Raw genomic sequence first — 16872 nt, forward strand, 5'->3', positions numbered from 1 at the left:
CTGTCCCATGATGTTCATTTTCTTGTTGCCGTACAAGCCCAGCTTGGTGCCATGCAGGCTCAGACTGCTGTCGTCATGGCTGCAGATACCAGTGCTCAAAGGGGTTTGCAGATTCTCACAGCAGTCCAACAATCAGTCCTCCAGCAGATTACCAAGACTGCTGAGGCATCACCTGGGGGCAGAGGCAACATGGAGCATGAACCTGCTTTCCTCTCTCAGGAGCATTCATGCTCCTACCACTGCCACTCCACCAATGTCCATGCAGGTGCCTCTCAGCCAGCCAGCCCAGATGGCAGCCATCCAGGCCAAGGTGTTGCAGTTCAAAGCCTGACCCTCAAGGCCCAGAGCTGATCGAGGTCATCCTGCAAGGCCATCTGCAGTCTCCCCCACTGAAAATCAGCAGCCTTCCCCCAGCTGTGCTGTAGCCACTGGGGTAGTGCTGTGTAGGAGCACTAGGACAGGCAAAGGCACCTGCAAGACAGGCACTAAGGGACTGTACCAAGAGTGAAAAGCTCAGTTTTGTATGGATTATTGGAAGTGTTGAGTAAAGTTGTTATGAATCTTTTTTTGTAGTGTCTTCTGTTTTAGGATTTTGTTCAAAAGGATCCTGTGATGGGATAGAAAGGTGATGAATTGTGGAAAAACGGTGATGTGGGAAAGAAATCGGGAAACTGTGGTCTGATTAACTTCTCATAGACTGTTCATTCAGAGCAATGGGATCCCGGATGCTTTCTCCCTTCCTCCTTCTTCCTTTCCTCCTGCTCCTCTTCCTCCACCTGAGGAGCTCGCTCTGGTGGCAAGGGCTGCATCCTCATGACTGCCAGCTTGTGTATAATGCAACGGGCCACCATGAGGATAAATTACATGCTCTTGTGAGTATTTTAGGTGTTACAACCAGGTGAGAAAGAGGTCGAGGATTCCCTTTCAGCCTTCATCTGGTCTTACTGTAACAGGGTTTAATTTTAAACACACTGTGTTTTTAGCTCCCCCTTGTTGAATCCTTGTTCACCGCTTTCCAATTATAAGGCAAAGAAACCAGCACACACGCAGGTTTTCTTAGGTTTAAAGAAGAAGATGGAATTTATTAAACTTAAACTTACACTCTAATTCAGTTAACGCCAACGGATACAGGACGCACCCACACTAGCCTGCATACGCGATACACACATGCAAATAGAGACAGAAAAGAGCAGAAGAAAAATAAAGTGGGAAAAGTTTGGGGCAATATCTGAAGAGTTGTTGCTCTGGTTCTTCCAGCTCACTGTAGAGTCCTGGATTGTAGGTAGATCTTGCTTTTCATTGGGACCCAGTATTCTTCTTGAACCTTATTCACTGTAGGAGATTTTTGTCTCTTGGGGTTCAGGGGTCTTCAGTAGGTTTTGGAGTTCTGTGAGAAAGAGATGGGAGCAGACAGGAGAGGCTGTGGCGAGTCAGCCAGGAGAGATCTTTTCAATCCAGGAGCAAACAGCTTTCTGCAGGCTCTCAGTTCAAACTGTACAACACAGAAAAGAAAACCCAGACTGCCAAGTAGGTTAGTCATGTGACTAACTGGTCTGACAATGTCTGTTTGTGGATTGTATTGGAACGGGGGATAACTCCTTTGTTCCAAACACTGTCAGTTAATATGCAAAAATGTCTTTCCAGCCAGGGGCCTGGCAACCCCTTGCTACAGGCCTTCTCTTCGTCCCAGCAACAATTTGAAATTTAATGTCCATGTTGCAAAATTAATGTGCCTCATTCTTGGCAGGTGGGGGCCTGCATGACATAGGGTTTCGCCCGAATGGTCCAAGCAGAGTAACCGTGGTTTTAGCATCCTGATGATCTGGTCCATGATGTTCCTCATGGCAGCATGACTCTCACTGTGCACGTGCAGTGCATTTGTGTTCAGGTGGTGCAGTGGATTCATGAACCATGTGTAGAGTCGGTAGCCTTTGAGACCAAGCAGCCACCCTCTGGTTCGTCATGGTGGCTCGAATATGGTGAAAACAACTGCCAGGCACAGGATACAAGCATTGTAGTTCTGCCAGGATAGCAGGTATTCACTGACATGATGGACTGTGCATGATCACACTGTAGCTGTGTGTTAAATTAGTGAAGTCCTTTGCGGTTGTGGTACATCTCCCCGTTGATACGTGGTGCCTGCAGAGCCATGTGTATTGATGGCTCCCTGTCTTTGGGGAATCCTGTTACCCTGTTAAAACTGCAGTGCTGTGCTGTGATCTTAAATCTTCATTAAATGATAAGCACAGGCTTTATATTTGGATTTAACACAAACACTATATATTGTCTTGCTTATCTACATTGCATGATCTCAGGTCCAGGTCTTTTCCTCACTGGTGCATGTTTGGTCTCTGCAAGCCATGTGTTGAGTGTGCCTCACAAAATGGTGTATCCTTTTATATGTATGATGATGTCATTAATTACATAAGTGGCCTGTTCTCTTAAAGGTGATGTTTCTTAAAAGTTAAGTCACCACTACACCACATTACAAAAGCCCACTCCTCTTGCTTCTGTCTGGTTAGAGAGAAGACTATGAAGTCCCATGTCCTGGCATACAGTGCCTCGGTTACCTCCCTGGTGCAGCAGCATATGGCAAACCATGAGATGTTGGTGATGTCACCAGCTTCAACCTGGAAACATCTGCTGGTGTAGAAATTGAGGGCAACGGTGACCTTGTCAGCCACTGGCAGCACCATTCTCATCCTGCTCTGTGGCAGTAGGTCGATTTAAAGGAAGTGACACAGTTGAGTGACCACCTTCTTGATGAAGCATAGCCACCTTAGACAATGCTCCTGGTTAAGGTGAAGGTAGGAGTAGTGCTGTCTGGAGACCTTAGATGGATACAGCCTTCTATTGAGAACCCTCCTCCTCCTCCCTCTGTGCATGGCTTCCCCTCTCTGCTGCCTGTACTCCATCTCTTTGTCATTCTGTAGCCCAAGATGGACTATAACCACAGCCCCATGAGGCTTTCTGCCGACAGGTCTTCAAAATCCACTGAATTCTTCGGAAAAGTCCAGTACCACTTCCTTCTGATTCCAATAACTTTTGAGAACTCCTCCAACAACACAGTGCACAGTACTTCCATTCACTCTGTAGCAGCAAAAGAAAGTCAAAAGCACCTCACCTGGGCATCCCATTCTGATGCCTTTAAGTAGTGCGAGTGGGAGCAAGTGGGGGGGAGGGGTGGGGGTCTCTCATGCACATGTTTACAAGAGGGCATTAACAGGACCTGCAAGTCCAAAATGGCTGTTGGGACACCAAATCAGAGTTAGACACTGATTGCGTCACAATTTGCCCATTCTGCATGTTTCTTTTGCTCATGCCAGCACATTTTCTAACATGGAAAGATACGGGGGCTGCATCAGAAGTGGCCTGCAGCAAATTGGCCACCATTTTCGGGATTCTGGGCTCCCGTTGCACCGATACATGTGGCACTGCTGAGCCGAATGTTGCAGTCTATGTTTTGACATGCATTTGAGTTTCTGAGCTTTCCTGCCACATCTCCCTCTTCTTGCAGCCTTTGGGCACCAAAAAGAAGGGGAATGCCAGAAAAACTGCCATCTGGGTTTGCATCATGACCAGAGGGTATTTAGGTGTCCTGGGAGCATCCCATATATACAACACGATGCTTTTCTCTCGCCTGCATGATCATTAGACCTCAGGGCTGTCTGGCTTGTTATCCAGCAACAACCATAAGGCTCCAAAGCCAGTAGCCTGTGGCAGATTAAGATTGAGCAATTGAACAAGGTAATGAAAAATCGCAGCTGCTCTTTCGCCTATAATCTATTCTGAGCCACTGGTCTGGATTTTACGACGGGCGGACGGGAGCTGGCCACCGACGTAAAAGTCAGTGGCGAACCCGCTTCTGCCCAGCCTGGGGTTCCGTCCCACATTTTACGGGTCCCCAGGCTTTAATTGTTCCGAGGTGGGACTTCCACCTGCTTAAGGGAGGAGGTCCCGCCTCATTGAGCTGCCGGCCAATCATCGGGCCGGTAGCTCTTAGACCCAGCAGCGTCACCGGAAGCAGTGGTCACTGCTGGGACTGCAGCCCAGCCAGGGGTAATCGTTCAGGCTCCGGTGAAGCAAGGGTGATCGTTTGGGGGGAAGGGGGGAGTCTTGGGTCCTGGGGGTGGTTGGAGAAGCAGGGGCGGCCCTCAATCAGGCACCCTGTGCCCGTATTTCAGGGGCCCCCCCCGGGGCTTTCACCAGGTGGCCTTTCCCAGCTCCAGGATGCCCACTTGCCACGGTAAAATCCCCGTGGAGGCGGGCGAAGGCCCTTAAGTGGCCGTTAATTGGCCACTTAAGGACCTTGATTGGTCTTGGGCGGGCATCCCGTTTATCACCGCCCCCCCCACACCACCCTCACCCTACGTAAAGTGGGGCGGAGGCAGGAGCGGGTCGGGTAGGCCTCCCGGAGCCTCCTGCTCCATTTTACGCCACCCTCCCCCACCCCACCACCACCCGGCTCACTGGGGTGGCGTAAAATTTCGGCCCTGCCTTTGGGAAAATTGAGATGCATGACGAATTTGCAGAGGATGATTAAAGGTATGGAAAAGGAATATAACTCATTCAATCCCAAACAGAAGCACTTAATGGCCATGTACAACTTGTAGCATTTTCATGAGAACTCATGTTGGTTGAGGCCTGGTACGAATGCCTTTGTGACCTTCGGAAGCCTCTAAATCTTCACGAAAGTAAGGTAATTTATCTTTTCTTCTCTAACTACAGAATGATTTAGATTTAGAGATACAGCACTGAAACAGGCCCTTCAACCCACCGAGTCTGTGCCGACCATTAACCACCCATTTATACTAATCCTACACTAATCCCATATTCCTACCACATCCTCACCTGTTTCTATATTCCCTACCACCTACCTATACTAGGGGCAATTTATAATGGCCAATTTACCTATCAACCTGCAAGTCTTTTTGGCTGTGGGAGGAAACCGGAGCACCCGGAGGAAACCCACGCAGACACAGGGAGAACTTGCAAACTCCACACAGGAGTTCCCCAATGAAACCAAAAACATTTTTCTGTGGGCCAGTTTAGCCTTGGAAGGCATCAGGCAACATGCAAGGCCACGCTCTGTCTTACAAAGTTAGGCCAAGGTGAGCACCAATGTGCCCTTGCCGTTGCTAGCAAGCTGCCTTAGCTATGCAAATGACTCCATCCCTGCGCCAAGGAAACCCAGGTCTCGCGTACAGCGTGCAGTGGCTCAGGTGCATGTTGAACATGTTATTCTACTGCACTTGTGCTGAAGAGCCAGAGCCCCAAAGACTTTGTGGTGCTTGTGTTGAGATTGAGTCCCTCATTGTCTCAGAGTGACACACTTGAAAGCATAGATGTCAATGTTTTATGCAGTCAAAATATGTGGCATAACTGCATCTGACTGGCTTGAATATCATACAAAACAGAAAGAAATACAAGTAAAGAAACAGCAAGTAGCTATGGAAACTATCAATCAGTAATCAAGAGGCAGGAATCAATAAAAGGTCTAGGAAGGGGGAGAAAGTTCCTGAAATTGCTCATCATTTTTCAAAAATGCTTTAAGTTGCCATTTTGTTTAGTTAGTAACTTAGTCACTGTTTTCGATTTTTGGCCAGAGCAATGCAAAGTTATTCTTTTATCCCCGCCCCCATAACCCAGTTTCTTCAACAGATTCAAATATTTTTATCTAATTTCCCCTTAAATGATCTCTGTCTCAATCATTCTTTGCAGCAAAGCTTTCCAAACTGTAATTATCCTCTGCATAAAGAAATTTCTCTCACCGCTCTCCCATGAACTTTAGTGAAAACTTTAAGTTGATGACCATTTATCACTAAGTCCCCAAACAGTCTGTCCCTACTAATGCTATTAAAATCCTTCTTAATTTCATTAGCTCGCAGGAGCACAGAGACAAGAAGAAACCATTCAGCCCCTCGAACCTCTTCCATAATTCAACTAGATTATGACTGATCTGTACATCATCTCCAATTTCCCACCTTAGCTCCATTTTCCTTGATATCATTATCTAACAAAATAAAAACTCTTACCCTTCTTTGATCCAATATAAATGGGCCTGATAAGCTGTGGCTCAGTTGCTAGCACTCGCCTTTGAGTCAGAGGTTCAAGTCCAGGGTTGTTGCACAAAAATGTAGACTGACACTCCAGTGCAGTACTCAGGGAGTGCTGCACTGTTGGAGGTGTTGTTGGCTGGGATTTTATGGACCCCCCTGCTGCAGGGGGGCACGAGGATTGTGATGGATGGCGGGGTGTGGAGGGCCCGTCACCAAGCGATCTTCCCCGAGGCAGGATAGTCTGATGATGGCCTTCCCACCCACAGGTCAGTTGAGGTCCTTAAGTTGCCTATTAACAGCCAATTAAGGGCCTCTTTCCACTGCTGCTGGGATCTTACCAACAGTGGAGATCGCCTTGTAATGTGAGTAGCCCTCCCTAGCATGGTGAGGGGGTGGTCCCTCCTCTGTAGGCAATCTGTGGCTCATGGAGGAACCCCACCGGGAACCATTTTATTCCCTGGGCCCCCTTCCCCCTGGACTGTACAACCACCCACAGCCCCCATCACCGGGGCCTTCTGGCCTGATCCCAGCGACACCACCTCACTTACCTGAAGTCCGGGGTTCCAGCACAGGGCCTGGGTCCAAGGCGCCTTCAGTACTGGCAGTGGCCACTGGGAATACTGCTAAGTTGCTGGCCCTGTGATTGGCCAGCAGCTCTTGGAGGCAGGAACCCCATCTTAAAAGGGACAGGGAGCCTGGCGCGGGACACTTGGGCAAAAAAAAGGAATATTACTCTGGCATGTGGGGAAGGGGCATGAAAAGGTAGCGGCATGCATTCTCCACCTTTTCAGCCTTGTGCCAAAAGCCATGCCTCCAGCACAAAATCCAGCCCTTTTACTTTGAATGAGACATTAAATCAAGGCCCTATCTGCCCAATCAGGTTGATGTAAAAGATTCCATGGGACTATTTCAAAGAAAAAGGGAGTTATCCCCAGTGACCTAATCAGTCTTTATCTCTCAAAGTCACTAAAACCGCTTATCGGGTCATTATCACATTGCTGTTAGTGGGGGCTTGCTGTGTACAAATTGGCTGCCATATTTCCTCCATGGCCTCACCCCTCCCTATCTCTGTAATATCCTGCAGGACCCACAACCCTCCAAGATATCTACGCTCCTCTAATTCTGGTCTCTTGTGCATCCCTGATTTTAATCACACCACCATAGGTGGCTGCACCCTCAGTTGCCTAGGCCCCGTGCTCGGAATACCCTTGCACACCTCTCCACCTCACTTTCCTCCTTTAAGATACTCCTTAAAACCAACTCTTTGACCAAGCTATTGGTCATCTGACCTCATGGCCGGAATTTTACGCTGGGCGGACGGGAGCCGGACTCCGACATAAATGTCGGTGCCGATCCCGCTCCCGCCCAGCCTGGGGATCCGTCCCGTATTTTACGGATCCCCAGGCTTTAACTGGCCCGAGGTGGGACTTTCACCCGCTTGAGGGAGGAAGTCCCGCCTCAGTGAGCTGCAGGCCAATCAGCGAGCCAGCAGCTCTTAGTCTCAGCAGCGCCACCGGGAGTGGTGGCCACTGCTGAAACTGCAGCCCAGCCGACCGAGGAGGACGCAATGGAACCCGGACAGATGGTAAGTTCGGGCAGCCTCACCAGGAGAATCAGTCCTGCCCTGGTGAGGCTAGGGTGGTCTTTTGGGGGGAGCGGGGCGTCTTGGATCCCGGGGTTGGGTTGGGAGGCGGGGGCGGCCCTCAATTGGGCACCCTGTGACCGATTGCCAGGCCCACCCCCCACCCGGGTGCAGAAAGGCCGGCAGCTAAACCTGGGTGGCCTTTCACGTCCCCGGCACACCCGCTTGCCATGGGTAAAATACCCGTGGAGGCAGACGAGGGCCCTTAAGTGGCTGTTAAGTGGCCACTTAAGGGTCTTGATTGGCCTCGGTGGGCGGGCCGTTTCTCACCCCCCGCCCCCCCACCAGACTTCCGTAAATTTGGTCGGAAACGGAATCGGGGCGGTTAGGCCTCCTGGAGCATGCTGCTCAATTTTATGCCACCCCCACACCACCATCCAACCCGCTGGGAGGCATAAAATTCCAGCCCATACTCCTTTTGTGGCTCGATTTCATACTTTGTTCTATAATGCTCCTATGAAGTGCCATGGGACATTTTATTATATTAAAGGTGCTATATATATATAAGTTGTTGTTGTAGAAATGTCAGTGGGATTGGAGAAGGGCAGCTCAGAAATTATAGAATGAGTTGGATAAAATATGTAAGTGCACAGTGACAAATAAAAAGTAATTCTGGCAAGTGTAAAGTATTGCTGATGCCCAAATAAGCCAAGAAATAGCTAAACAAGGGGTTAAGAGAGTCTCAGTGGGCTTGACCCTCAATAGATTCAATATTGCAAGCAGGAATCAACAAGGCAAATAGTTGGTTGAATTACATCACCAAAACGGTAAAGTATAAGTTCAAGGAAGTCATCGTCAAGCAGATCAGTTCTCCAGTCACCAGGAAACAAAGCAAATGTTCAGGCAATGAGAACAGTGCAGTGAAAAGCCAGGAGGTTTATTGTTGTCAGTGGATTGAATTATTCGGAAAGAGTGAAGAAGATTGGGCTTTAGGAAAGGTTTAATGAAAAGGAATATAAGGAAGATATATGAACAGCAATCAAAGCCGACTTTCCCCTTCTCGAAATTGTCAGGCACAGAAGTTGGTTGCAACACCCTGACACCCCCAAAAAAGCAGGGTTCAGTGAAAAGAGGAGGAGGCCATTCAGCCCATCAAGTTCATGCTAGCAATATAGACCAGTGATATAACCACTATGCTACCGTACTGTCCCTTTGAGAGTTAGTGCCCACTGAACCAGTTAGCAATGCAGTCCAGAGGCCCACACCTCTCTGGGGAAAGAAGAACGGCCCAACATCCAATCTATTCTTACTCTTGGCAAATCCCAGTTTGTCAAGTGGAATAATCGGATCAGCCGCTAACAAGGGCCTTACCCTCTGCTTTGGTCCCTCACACCAGCCTGCCTTGCTTAGAACAAGATACAGCCCAATGTGGTAAGGAAAATGGCTGAAACCTCCCTCACAGAAAACACTCTGAGTAACCAACTGAAGGAAGTTAACTCTTCAACTTCAATACCATCCCCTCCCGCCCTCAATCTTGATGGTCTTTCACCAGCAACATTGTTTGCATAAACCCTGTGCATAGTGTTTACAAATAATAAAAAGACAATCTATAACATAGGTACCATGTTTTTACATATTTGTTCTCACACTTGAACAAGATCATCCATCATTTACAACGAAGGGTAGAAAATTCTGACTGACAAAGTTTGTTTGCAACCACTTTGGTGTAGGTTATTTTTACACAGACACTAACCTGTTAGCACACATACATGGAATGTAATATGAATGCATTAAGCATAGAAAAGTGAACTTCACCAACTGGCATCTTTAGAGAGTATTTTAAGACGTATGGACCTCTACCAGTCACTCACCCCCAGGTCTATATATTAAGATAGTTGTTTTTTTACATTGATAAGTAAAATAGCTGCCTGGGAGCATTTTCTATTGGCCCAATACCATTTGGAACACTGTTTAGTTTGGATCTTTTACATGTGAAGAGTGTGATTTTTTTAAAAAGCTACTTACTATGTGCCAAAACAGACTGAAATAAGAAAACCGAGAAACTCAACATCAAACCAATGGACATGTTTCTCCAATAAATGCCGCACGCTGAGTCTTTCTGTCCCTTTGTGTGAGACTAATATAAAAATGGATTGCTACACATACACAGACACACTCACAAACTACTGTGAAACCACCAGAAGTAGAGATAGTACACATTTCCTCAATTTGTTTCTGAGAACAAAGGGAACATTTCCTTATTAAGAAATAAGTAGTTAAGTAAATGGCACCTTTATGTGAAATGTATTTAAAGGTAACGACTATCGGATCAAAATAACTAGCCAGTCTGTGTCTGTGCCAGCATCCACCTGAACCTTACGACTGAAGCTAAAATAATTTGAGGTGGGTGGAAAGAGAACAAATATCAGAAAGTGCATTTGTCAAAGATATTTAACAAAGCTCATTCTCGCTTTCTCTGGCCACCTCGGCTTGGCGTCGGAGGGCACTTAGCATCGCTTTAACTGCACGCCATCTAAGTCAGCCCTGGTGGTACAGTGGAGGAAAATTTATCAGCTACATCATGGGTAATAGTACACTCTGAGGCTCGTTCTGTTGCATGTTGAATCAGTTTATTGAATAGCACGAGTTCAAACCAACATTTACATTTTCTTTGACAATGTTTCTGATCTTTCAGTAAATGCACAAAATTAAATCAGCCAAACTCACTGGGAAGGCTGAAATAACCACTTAATAATACTAAAATGTAACTGTACCAGATTTACAAGAAAACAAAATCATGGACTATGCATTAGAGTTGAAAATGTCATGTTGTTGTAAAACTTGGACAAATCAACAAGGGCATAGTGTAGCATTCATGTATATTTTCTGCTTGCAGTCAGTTTACTCAACAGCTACACCTGGGGTGACTGACGAGTAGCGACACGTATGGCTTAAACCACTCGCTAGAATAGAGACACCATCATTTTACCTGAGTCTTATGTTTACGGCAAGTTTATTTAAATTGCCAGCTAACAATGTAAATCAAGGTGCTTTTATATTGGCTTGTATTCCCTGGAACGTGGAAGATTGAGGGGTAATCTGATCCAGGTGTTTAAAATGTTGAAAGATTTTGATATGGTACATACAAAGGGACATGATCTTAAAATTAGACCCAGGCCATCCAGGAGCAAAACTAGGAATCACTTTTTCCACAAAGGGTAGTGAGAAATCTGGGATTCTCTCCCCCAAAAGGTTGAGAGGCACAGTGAATTGGAGCCTTCAAGACTGAGGTTGATAGATTTTTGTTAGGTAAGGTATAAGGGGATATGAAGCTGAGGCAGCCATGATCTAACTGAATGGAAAAGCAGGCCAGAGGGGCTGAATGGCCCACTCCTGTTCCTAATAGGTTTTGCACTACACTAATGTCACCAGCTTCCAATGTAAATTTGTTAGGTTTCTGAAGGCTGACCACCAGAAATATCTAGTTAAAAAACTTCGGCCATGAGTGTTCCCACTCTGCCGCCCTAACTTTGCCGAAATGGCACTGGAACCTTTGTTTATGTATGTAAACATCTGGTGAGATTACAGTGGTAGAGTGGAAGAATGTCTGAGAAAATTGTTGCCTATGGCTGGCCTTAGTGAAACCAATAACTCTCCTTTGGAGTATTCAACAGTTGCACAAGCCCACATGTCAGGAACCTGTGGCATGAAGCCAATAATAAAAAGTGTTTATATTTGACACTACTTAGGACTTCCAACAAAATATCCTCGCCAAGGTAAACCACTGCTGCAGTGAAAAGATTGCAATGCAAACATCAATCAATAGCCAATGTGTTCAAAATCTTCCAGACAAGTGTATGCTTAAAAATGGCACAGAATTAAAAAAATAGAAAGTGTAGAAGATTGAACAAGCTGGACTTAAGGAGAGATCTGCATTACAGAAAACAAACCATTTGAAATACATTCCATGGAACTCTTGTACGCTCTGTTTCTCCATAGAATATTTACCGTATATCCACCATTCTTCCCCCGCCCCACGATTTTTAGACCCTTTTTTCTGTGAATTAATGGGCATACAAAGAACTTTGCCTGTTGACTAACTGATGTTAAGACCCAATATCCTTGTTCTCATTTTTTGAACGCTTTCCATTCATTCTACTTCTTTTAGTAAGTTTCATGTCACAAAACTAGCTACAAAAAGCGATTGCAGTCACACTTAGTGGTACAAATAAATATAGTTTTCTTTTAATATTAGGGCAGCTTTCTCACAGCTTGGGCTGATGTATGAAATAAGGAAGTAAGAATTTTGGCTTTTACTCTCTATTCAAAAGTAGCTTGAAACCAGGGGAATGGAAATGTTGTGCTTGCGCTCATGTTTTATAGATCTAGGAATCTATAGGATTTGGAATAAAATATAAATAATGACCAACACTTATGTAGTCCATTGGGATTTGATGTGTGATTTAGATAAAAGAACAATTAATGTTGCAGGTCATGCTGGTTAAAGCTCTATTTGAATGCTAGAAGATTTGCAAAGCTGATGAATGAAGCAACTTTCATCTACACCAAACCAATAGTCATATAAGAATGTGCCAAAGTCTTATTCAGACTCAAGCTTTCTGTGAATGTCAGTACTCAGTTCTGCAGGATTTTTTTTTCACAAACTGGTGAGGTTACGTGTTAGATCTGTTGATATTTGTCACCATAATTAGCATGAACTCCTGGACAGCATTGCATTAACCTCTTGCACTTGCTCATGCAACAGAATCATGGATAACATTCTAATCCTTCTCCTGTTCCCTCATGAAACAACTAGGGCTGGATCTAAACAGAGCTACGTCATCCACAAATGTGACAGAGAGGCAAAAGCTGGTACACGAATCAATGAAACTGGTCGAAAATAATGAAAATAGAAATAACATAGCTTTAAAAAGTTTCTAACAGTCTAACTTTGCAGTTGGTGTGGTGTTAGCTGCCCACGCAAGATTTAGCACTATCATTCACAGGTACGAATGTGCAGTCTATGCACATGTTTCCTCTAGTCCCTGTTTCAATCAAGACTTGTTGCACTAAAGCCTAATCTAACTCATTGTTTTCCAGTACTTCAAAACCATAGAACTCCTTATTTCCCTATTTTCCCATCTATATGTAGCATTTTGAAAATTGCATTGTGCATTTTGTCCACTAAGGCTACCGTACACACATACACCAGGGAGGATAGCTGTGGAAGAAAAAAGGAAGCCATGTTTTTAACAACATACAGCAGTTCTGTGTCTTTTATTAACTCTGGCTGAATCTTACTGTTAGTCCCAAGAACATCACAGTGGTGACGAGGATGGTGGAAAATAGGAAACAGTGCATTTAGGAACTTTTGGAAGGTGTTAGTTTACTTTCTACAAGCAGTTTTTTTTAAAGTTGGAGACTTACAGAGCACATGGAAGCTGTGTTAGACACAAACAGGAAGCTTGCCCAGCATATACACACACTGACCTCTCCAAGATAATCATCCAATCAAACAAAACCTCAGATCATCACAGAGAAGTTTTTCTTCAAAATAAACGTGATCCCAGGTCCCTGATCATGCACTATCACTGCGTTGCTGATCAATATGGTGTTGTGTAAGCCCAATCAACCACCTTTTGATGTGTATTCAGAAGCATCATCTGTATTCCACGTTGGCGAAAGTGGCTGCGATGTTTCGCAGGTGCAATGGCAGGTTTTTCAATCACAAATAACAAACAAGAAAAGGTCTTACGTCTCCGCTATGGAGGTGAAGAATTGGAGGATATCTTTGAGATACTTAAGCCTGAGCAAAATACCCACCATTCAGCAAAAAATGCATTACCAACTTACATCCGCCAAATAAAAATGCAATATATGAAACAGTCGTCTTCCAATGCAGTAAGCAAGAAGCAAATGATACAGTTGACCAATATTGCACATGCAGGTGCAGCAAGCAATTAAGAAGGCTAATGGTATGTTAACCTTTATCACAAAAGGATTTGAGTACAGGAGTAGTGAAGCCTCGCTTCAATTGTACAGAACCTTGGTTAGACCACACCTGGAGTACTGTGTGCAGTTTTGGTCTCCTTACCTTAGCAAGGATATTATTGCCATAGGGGGAATGCAACGAAGGTTCACCAGACTTGTTCCCTAGATGGTGGGACTGTTCTATGAAGAGGGATTGGGGAAACTGGGCCTGTATTCTCTAGAGTTTTGAAGAATGAGAGGTGATCGCATTGAAACCTACAAAATACAAAAAGGGTTAGACAGGGTAGATGCATGTAAGATGTCTCCCCTGATTGTGGAGTCTAGAACCAGGGGACACAATTTCAAAATAAGGGGGAAGCCACTTAGGACAGAAATGAGGAGAAATTTCTTTACTCAGAGGGTTGTGAATCTTTGAAATTCTCTACCCCAGAGGGCTGGGGAAGCTCAGTTATTGAGTATGTTTAAAGCAGAGATTGACAGATTTCTAAATACAAATGATGTAAGGGGATATGAGGATAATGTGGGAAAAAGGCATTGAAGTGGATGATCAGCCATGATAGTATTGAATGGTGGGACAGGCTCGATGGGCAGAATGGCCTACTTCTATGTTCCTATGATTGAGGCAACTCGCACCCAAATGTGACTTCAGTGATTTATTTATTTATTTAGAGATACAGCACTGAAACAGGCCCTTCAGCCCACCGAGTCTGTGCTGACCAACAACCGCCCATTTATACTAATCCTACATTAATCCCATATTCCCTACCACATCCCCACCATTCTCCTACCACCTATCTAGACTAGGGGCAATTTACAATGGCCAATTTACCTATCAACCTGCAAGTCTTTGGCTGTGGGAGGAAACCGGAGCACCTGGCAGAAACCCACGCAGTCATAGGGAGAACTTGCAAACTCCGCACAGGCAGTACCCAGAACTGAACCTGGGTCGCTGGAGCTGTGAGGCTACGGTGCTAATCACTGCGCCACTGTGCCACCCTACTGTGCCGCCCTACTGTGCCACTGTGCCGCCCTGATGTCAAATGGGAAATCAAAACACAGATAATCGAAGATTGTCTCTCAAATAAACTAGGCCAAAAAGCACTTGAGAAAGACACACTGTAGGTTTGAATTTATTATAATATTGGACTGTTAGAACTTAATTGTCATATCCTTAAGTATAATGGTTAAAATTATATTCCATATGTAACATTACCACAAAGCATGATATTAGCTGAAGTTCTGGACAAGTCATGACATATCGAGACCCTTTATTTAAAAGTCATTAGACTGTGGATATCCCAGGAAGACTGTTAGCTTTTTAACTTGTAAAATAACTGTGAACAATCTCTGTCTGAACATGAAGCTGTGAAATGAGATGAGCACATATAAATCCCATTCAGTGGTTGCTGTGGATGAATAACTAAAGCAGGACGGCACCAAATCAAGATATGACCTTTTGTAAAGGAATTCATATAGTCAAGGAAGGTCGAATCTGGAGGCCCACTCCTCCCCCTCACCCAACTGAATGACAATAAAAATGACTTAAACCAGGCTCGAAGTACCATCATGGAAGGGCAGTTAGGTAATGACTGGCCAATCAGATGAACAGAAATGGGGTTTTAACTAATGTGGCACAGAACCAAGCTGGGAAAGGTGTATAAAGTGAGAACTTGTAAGATCCCAAAAGCGCGCATCATCGTCCAAACGAAGACAGAAAATATACTTCGATCAAGAGACAAGCGCCACAGTTAACTGAACACAGTGTTCCATCGTGAACACAGCTGCTGACCTCTGCCCTTTGCTAAGTATCATGATTTTGTGCTTATTGTGGAAAACTTAATAAAGTCTGTGAAGTTTGTGAAAGCACCTTCGTACCCGTGAGGTTTTGTAGCTAGTCTGAACTATAAGTCCCTTTTAGATCTGCTCTCCCAACTTAGACTGTAATTGTAATTGACCTAAATCTCACAATTAATTAAAATAAAATTCCAGATCTTACAAGAAAGCTGTCAGAGCTGTTGGAGTTAGAAACATCATTACCACTCTCAGAGTCCAGAGCTACTGAAATTGAGGCTGCTAACAGTAACTACCACACTCCAAGCTCAACTCTTGTGAACACTGTTCATCGCTCATGCGCCAAAAAAACACCTGCAAAGCAACAACAGCAGTCTCAGACTTGTAACTTGTCCAAAGAATGTTTCCACAGTGGCAGTGCTTACCCACACCAGACAGAGTGTCCTGCTACTGGTAAAAAGTGAAAAGCTTGTGGAAAACCCAACCACTTTGCTTGTGTTTGTCACTCATCAGTAAATCAACTACTAAGACCAATACCAATAGAAGGGTGTCCTGTATGCTGTGCCACAACAAATGGGCAAGAGAATATAGCCAATGTTGAGGGGGTTGACCTTCAATATACTTATGAGCTCTCTCCTGGACACAGCAAACAGCTATGTGTGACAGTGACTATAGCTGCTAAGATGTTGATGCTCTCATAGACCCGGGAGCATCTGTCAATGTCATGGGAAACAAAATGTTCAATAAACTTCAGGATTGCCCCATTCACTGCAAACCAGGGAATACGAAAATTTTCCCTTACAACAGTGACAAATCACTGAAAGTTATGGGACTTTTGTAACTCCAGTCTCCAGAAAGGCACTAGAATGAATGCTGTGTTCTATGTCATATAGACTGTGACACACTTATCAGTTTCCACACAGGAACAGAGCTGCACTTGATGGCAGTCACCTGTGCGATTCCTACACTTAACAATAACATTCTTGAACTGTATACTGATCACTTCACTGGTATCAGCAAACTGAAAGGTGTTACATGCAAATTGCATGTAGACACTAACATGGCCCTAGTTGTGCATCAATGGCGATAAGCATAATTTCATGTCAGGAAGCAGACAAAGAAGCAACTTCAGCACCTACTTGACCTTGACATTATTGAGAAAGTTGGGGATGAGCCTACTCCTTCAGTCTCACCCATACAAGTCATCAAGAAACCCAAGAGCAAGAACCAGATTAGAATCTGCTTTGATATACAATCAACAATCCACACAATGAGAAACACGCTATACACTGACAATCAACAATACCGCAGAGACATTGTTTTATTCTTTTGTGGGATGTGGGCATCACTGGAAGGCCAGGATTTGTTGCCCGTCCCTAATTGCCCTTGACAATGAGTGGCTTTCTAGGCCATCTCAGAGGGCAATTAAAAGCCAATCACATTGCTGTG

General features: G+C 44.9%; 1 protein-coding gene across 1 annotated transcript in view; it reads right to left on the reverse strand.

Moving 5' to 3' along the window:
• The window catches only part of LOC137375659 (uncharacterized), a 48334-nt gene extending 38567 nt beyond the window's left edge, over nucleotides 1–9767 (reverse strand). The window contains exon 1 of the mRNA XM_068043047.1: nucleotides 9667–9767. Coding sequence (XP_067899148.1) covers nucleotides 9667–9727 — 61 coding nt within the window. The 5' untranslated portion in view covers nucleotides 9728–9767. The remainder of the gene's footprint in view (nucleotides 1–9666) is intronic.
• Nucleotides 9768–16872: the final 7105 nt, after the last annotated feature.

This window comes from Heterodontus francisci, chromosome 12 (assembly GCF_036365525.1).
Source record: "Heterodontus francisci isolate sHetFra1 chromosome 12, sHetFra1.hap1, whole genome shotgun sequence".
Lineage (NCBI taxonomy): Eukaryota > Metazoa > Chordata > Chondrichthyes > Heterodontiformes > Heterodontidae > Heterodontus > Heterodontus francisci.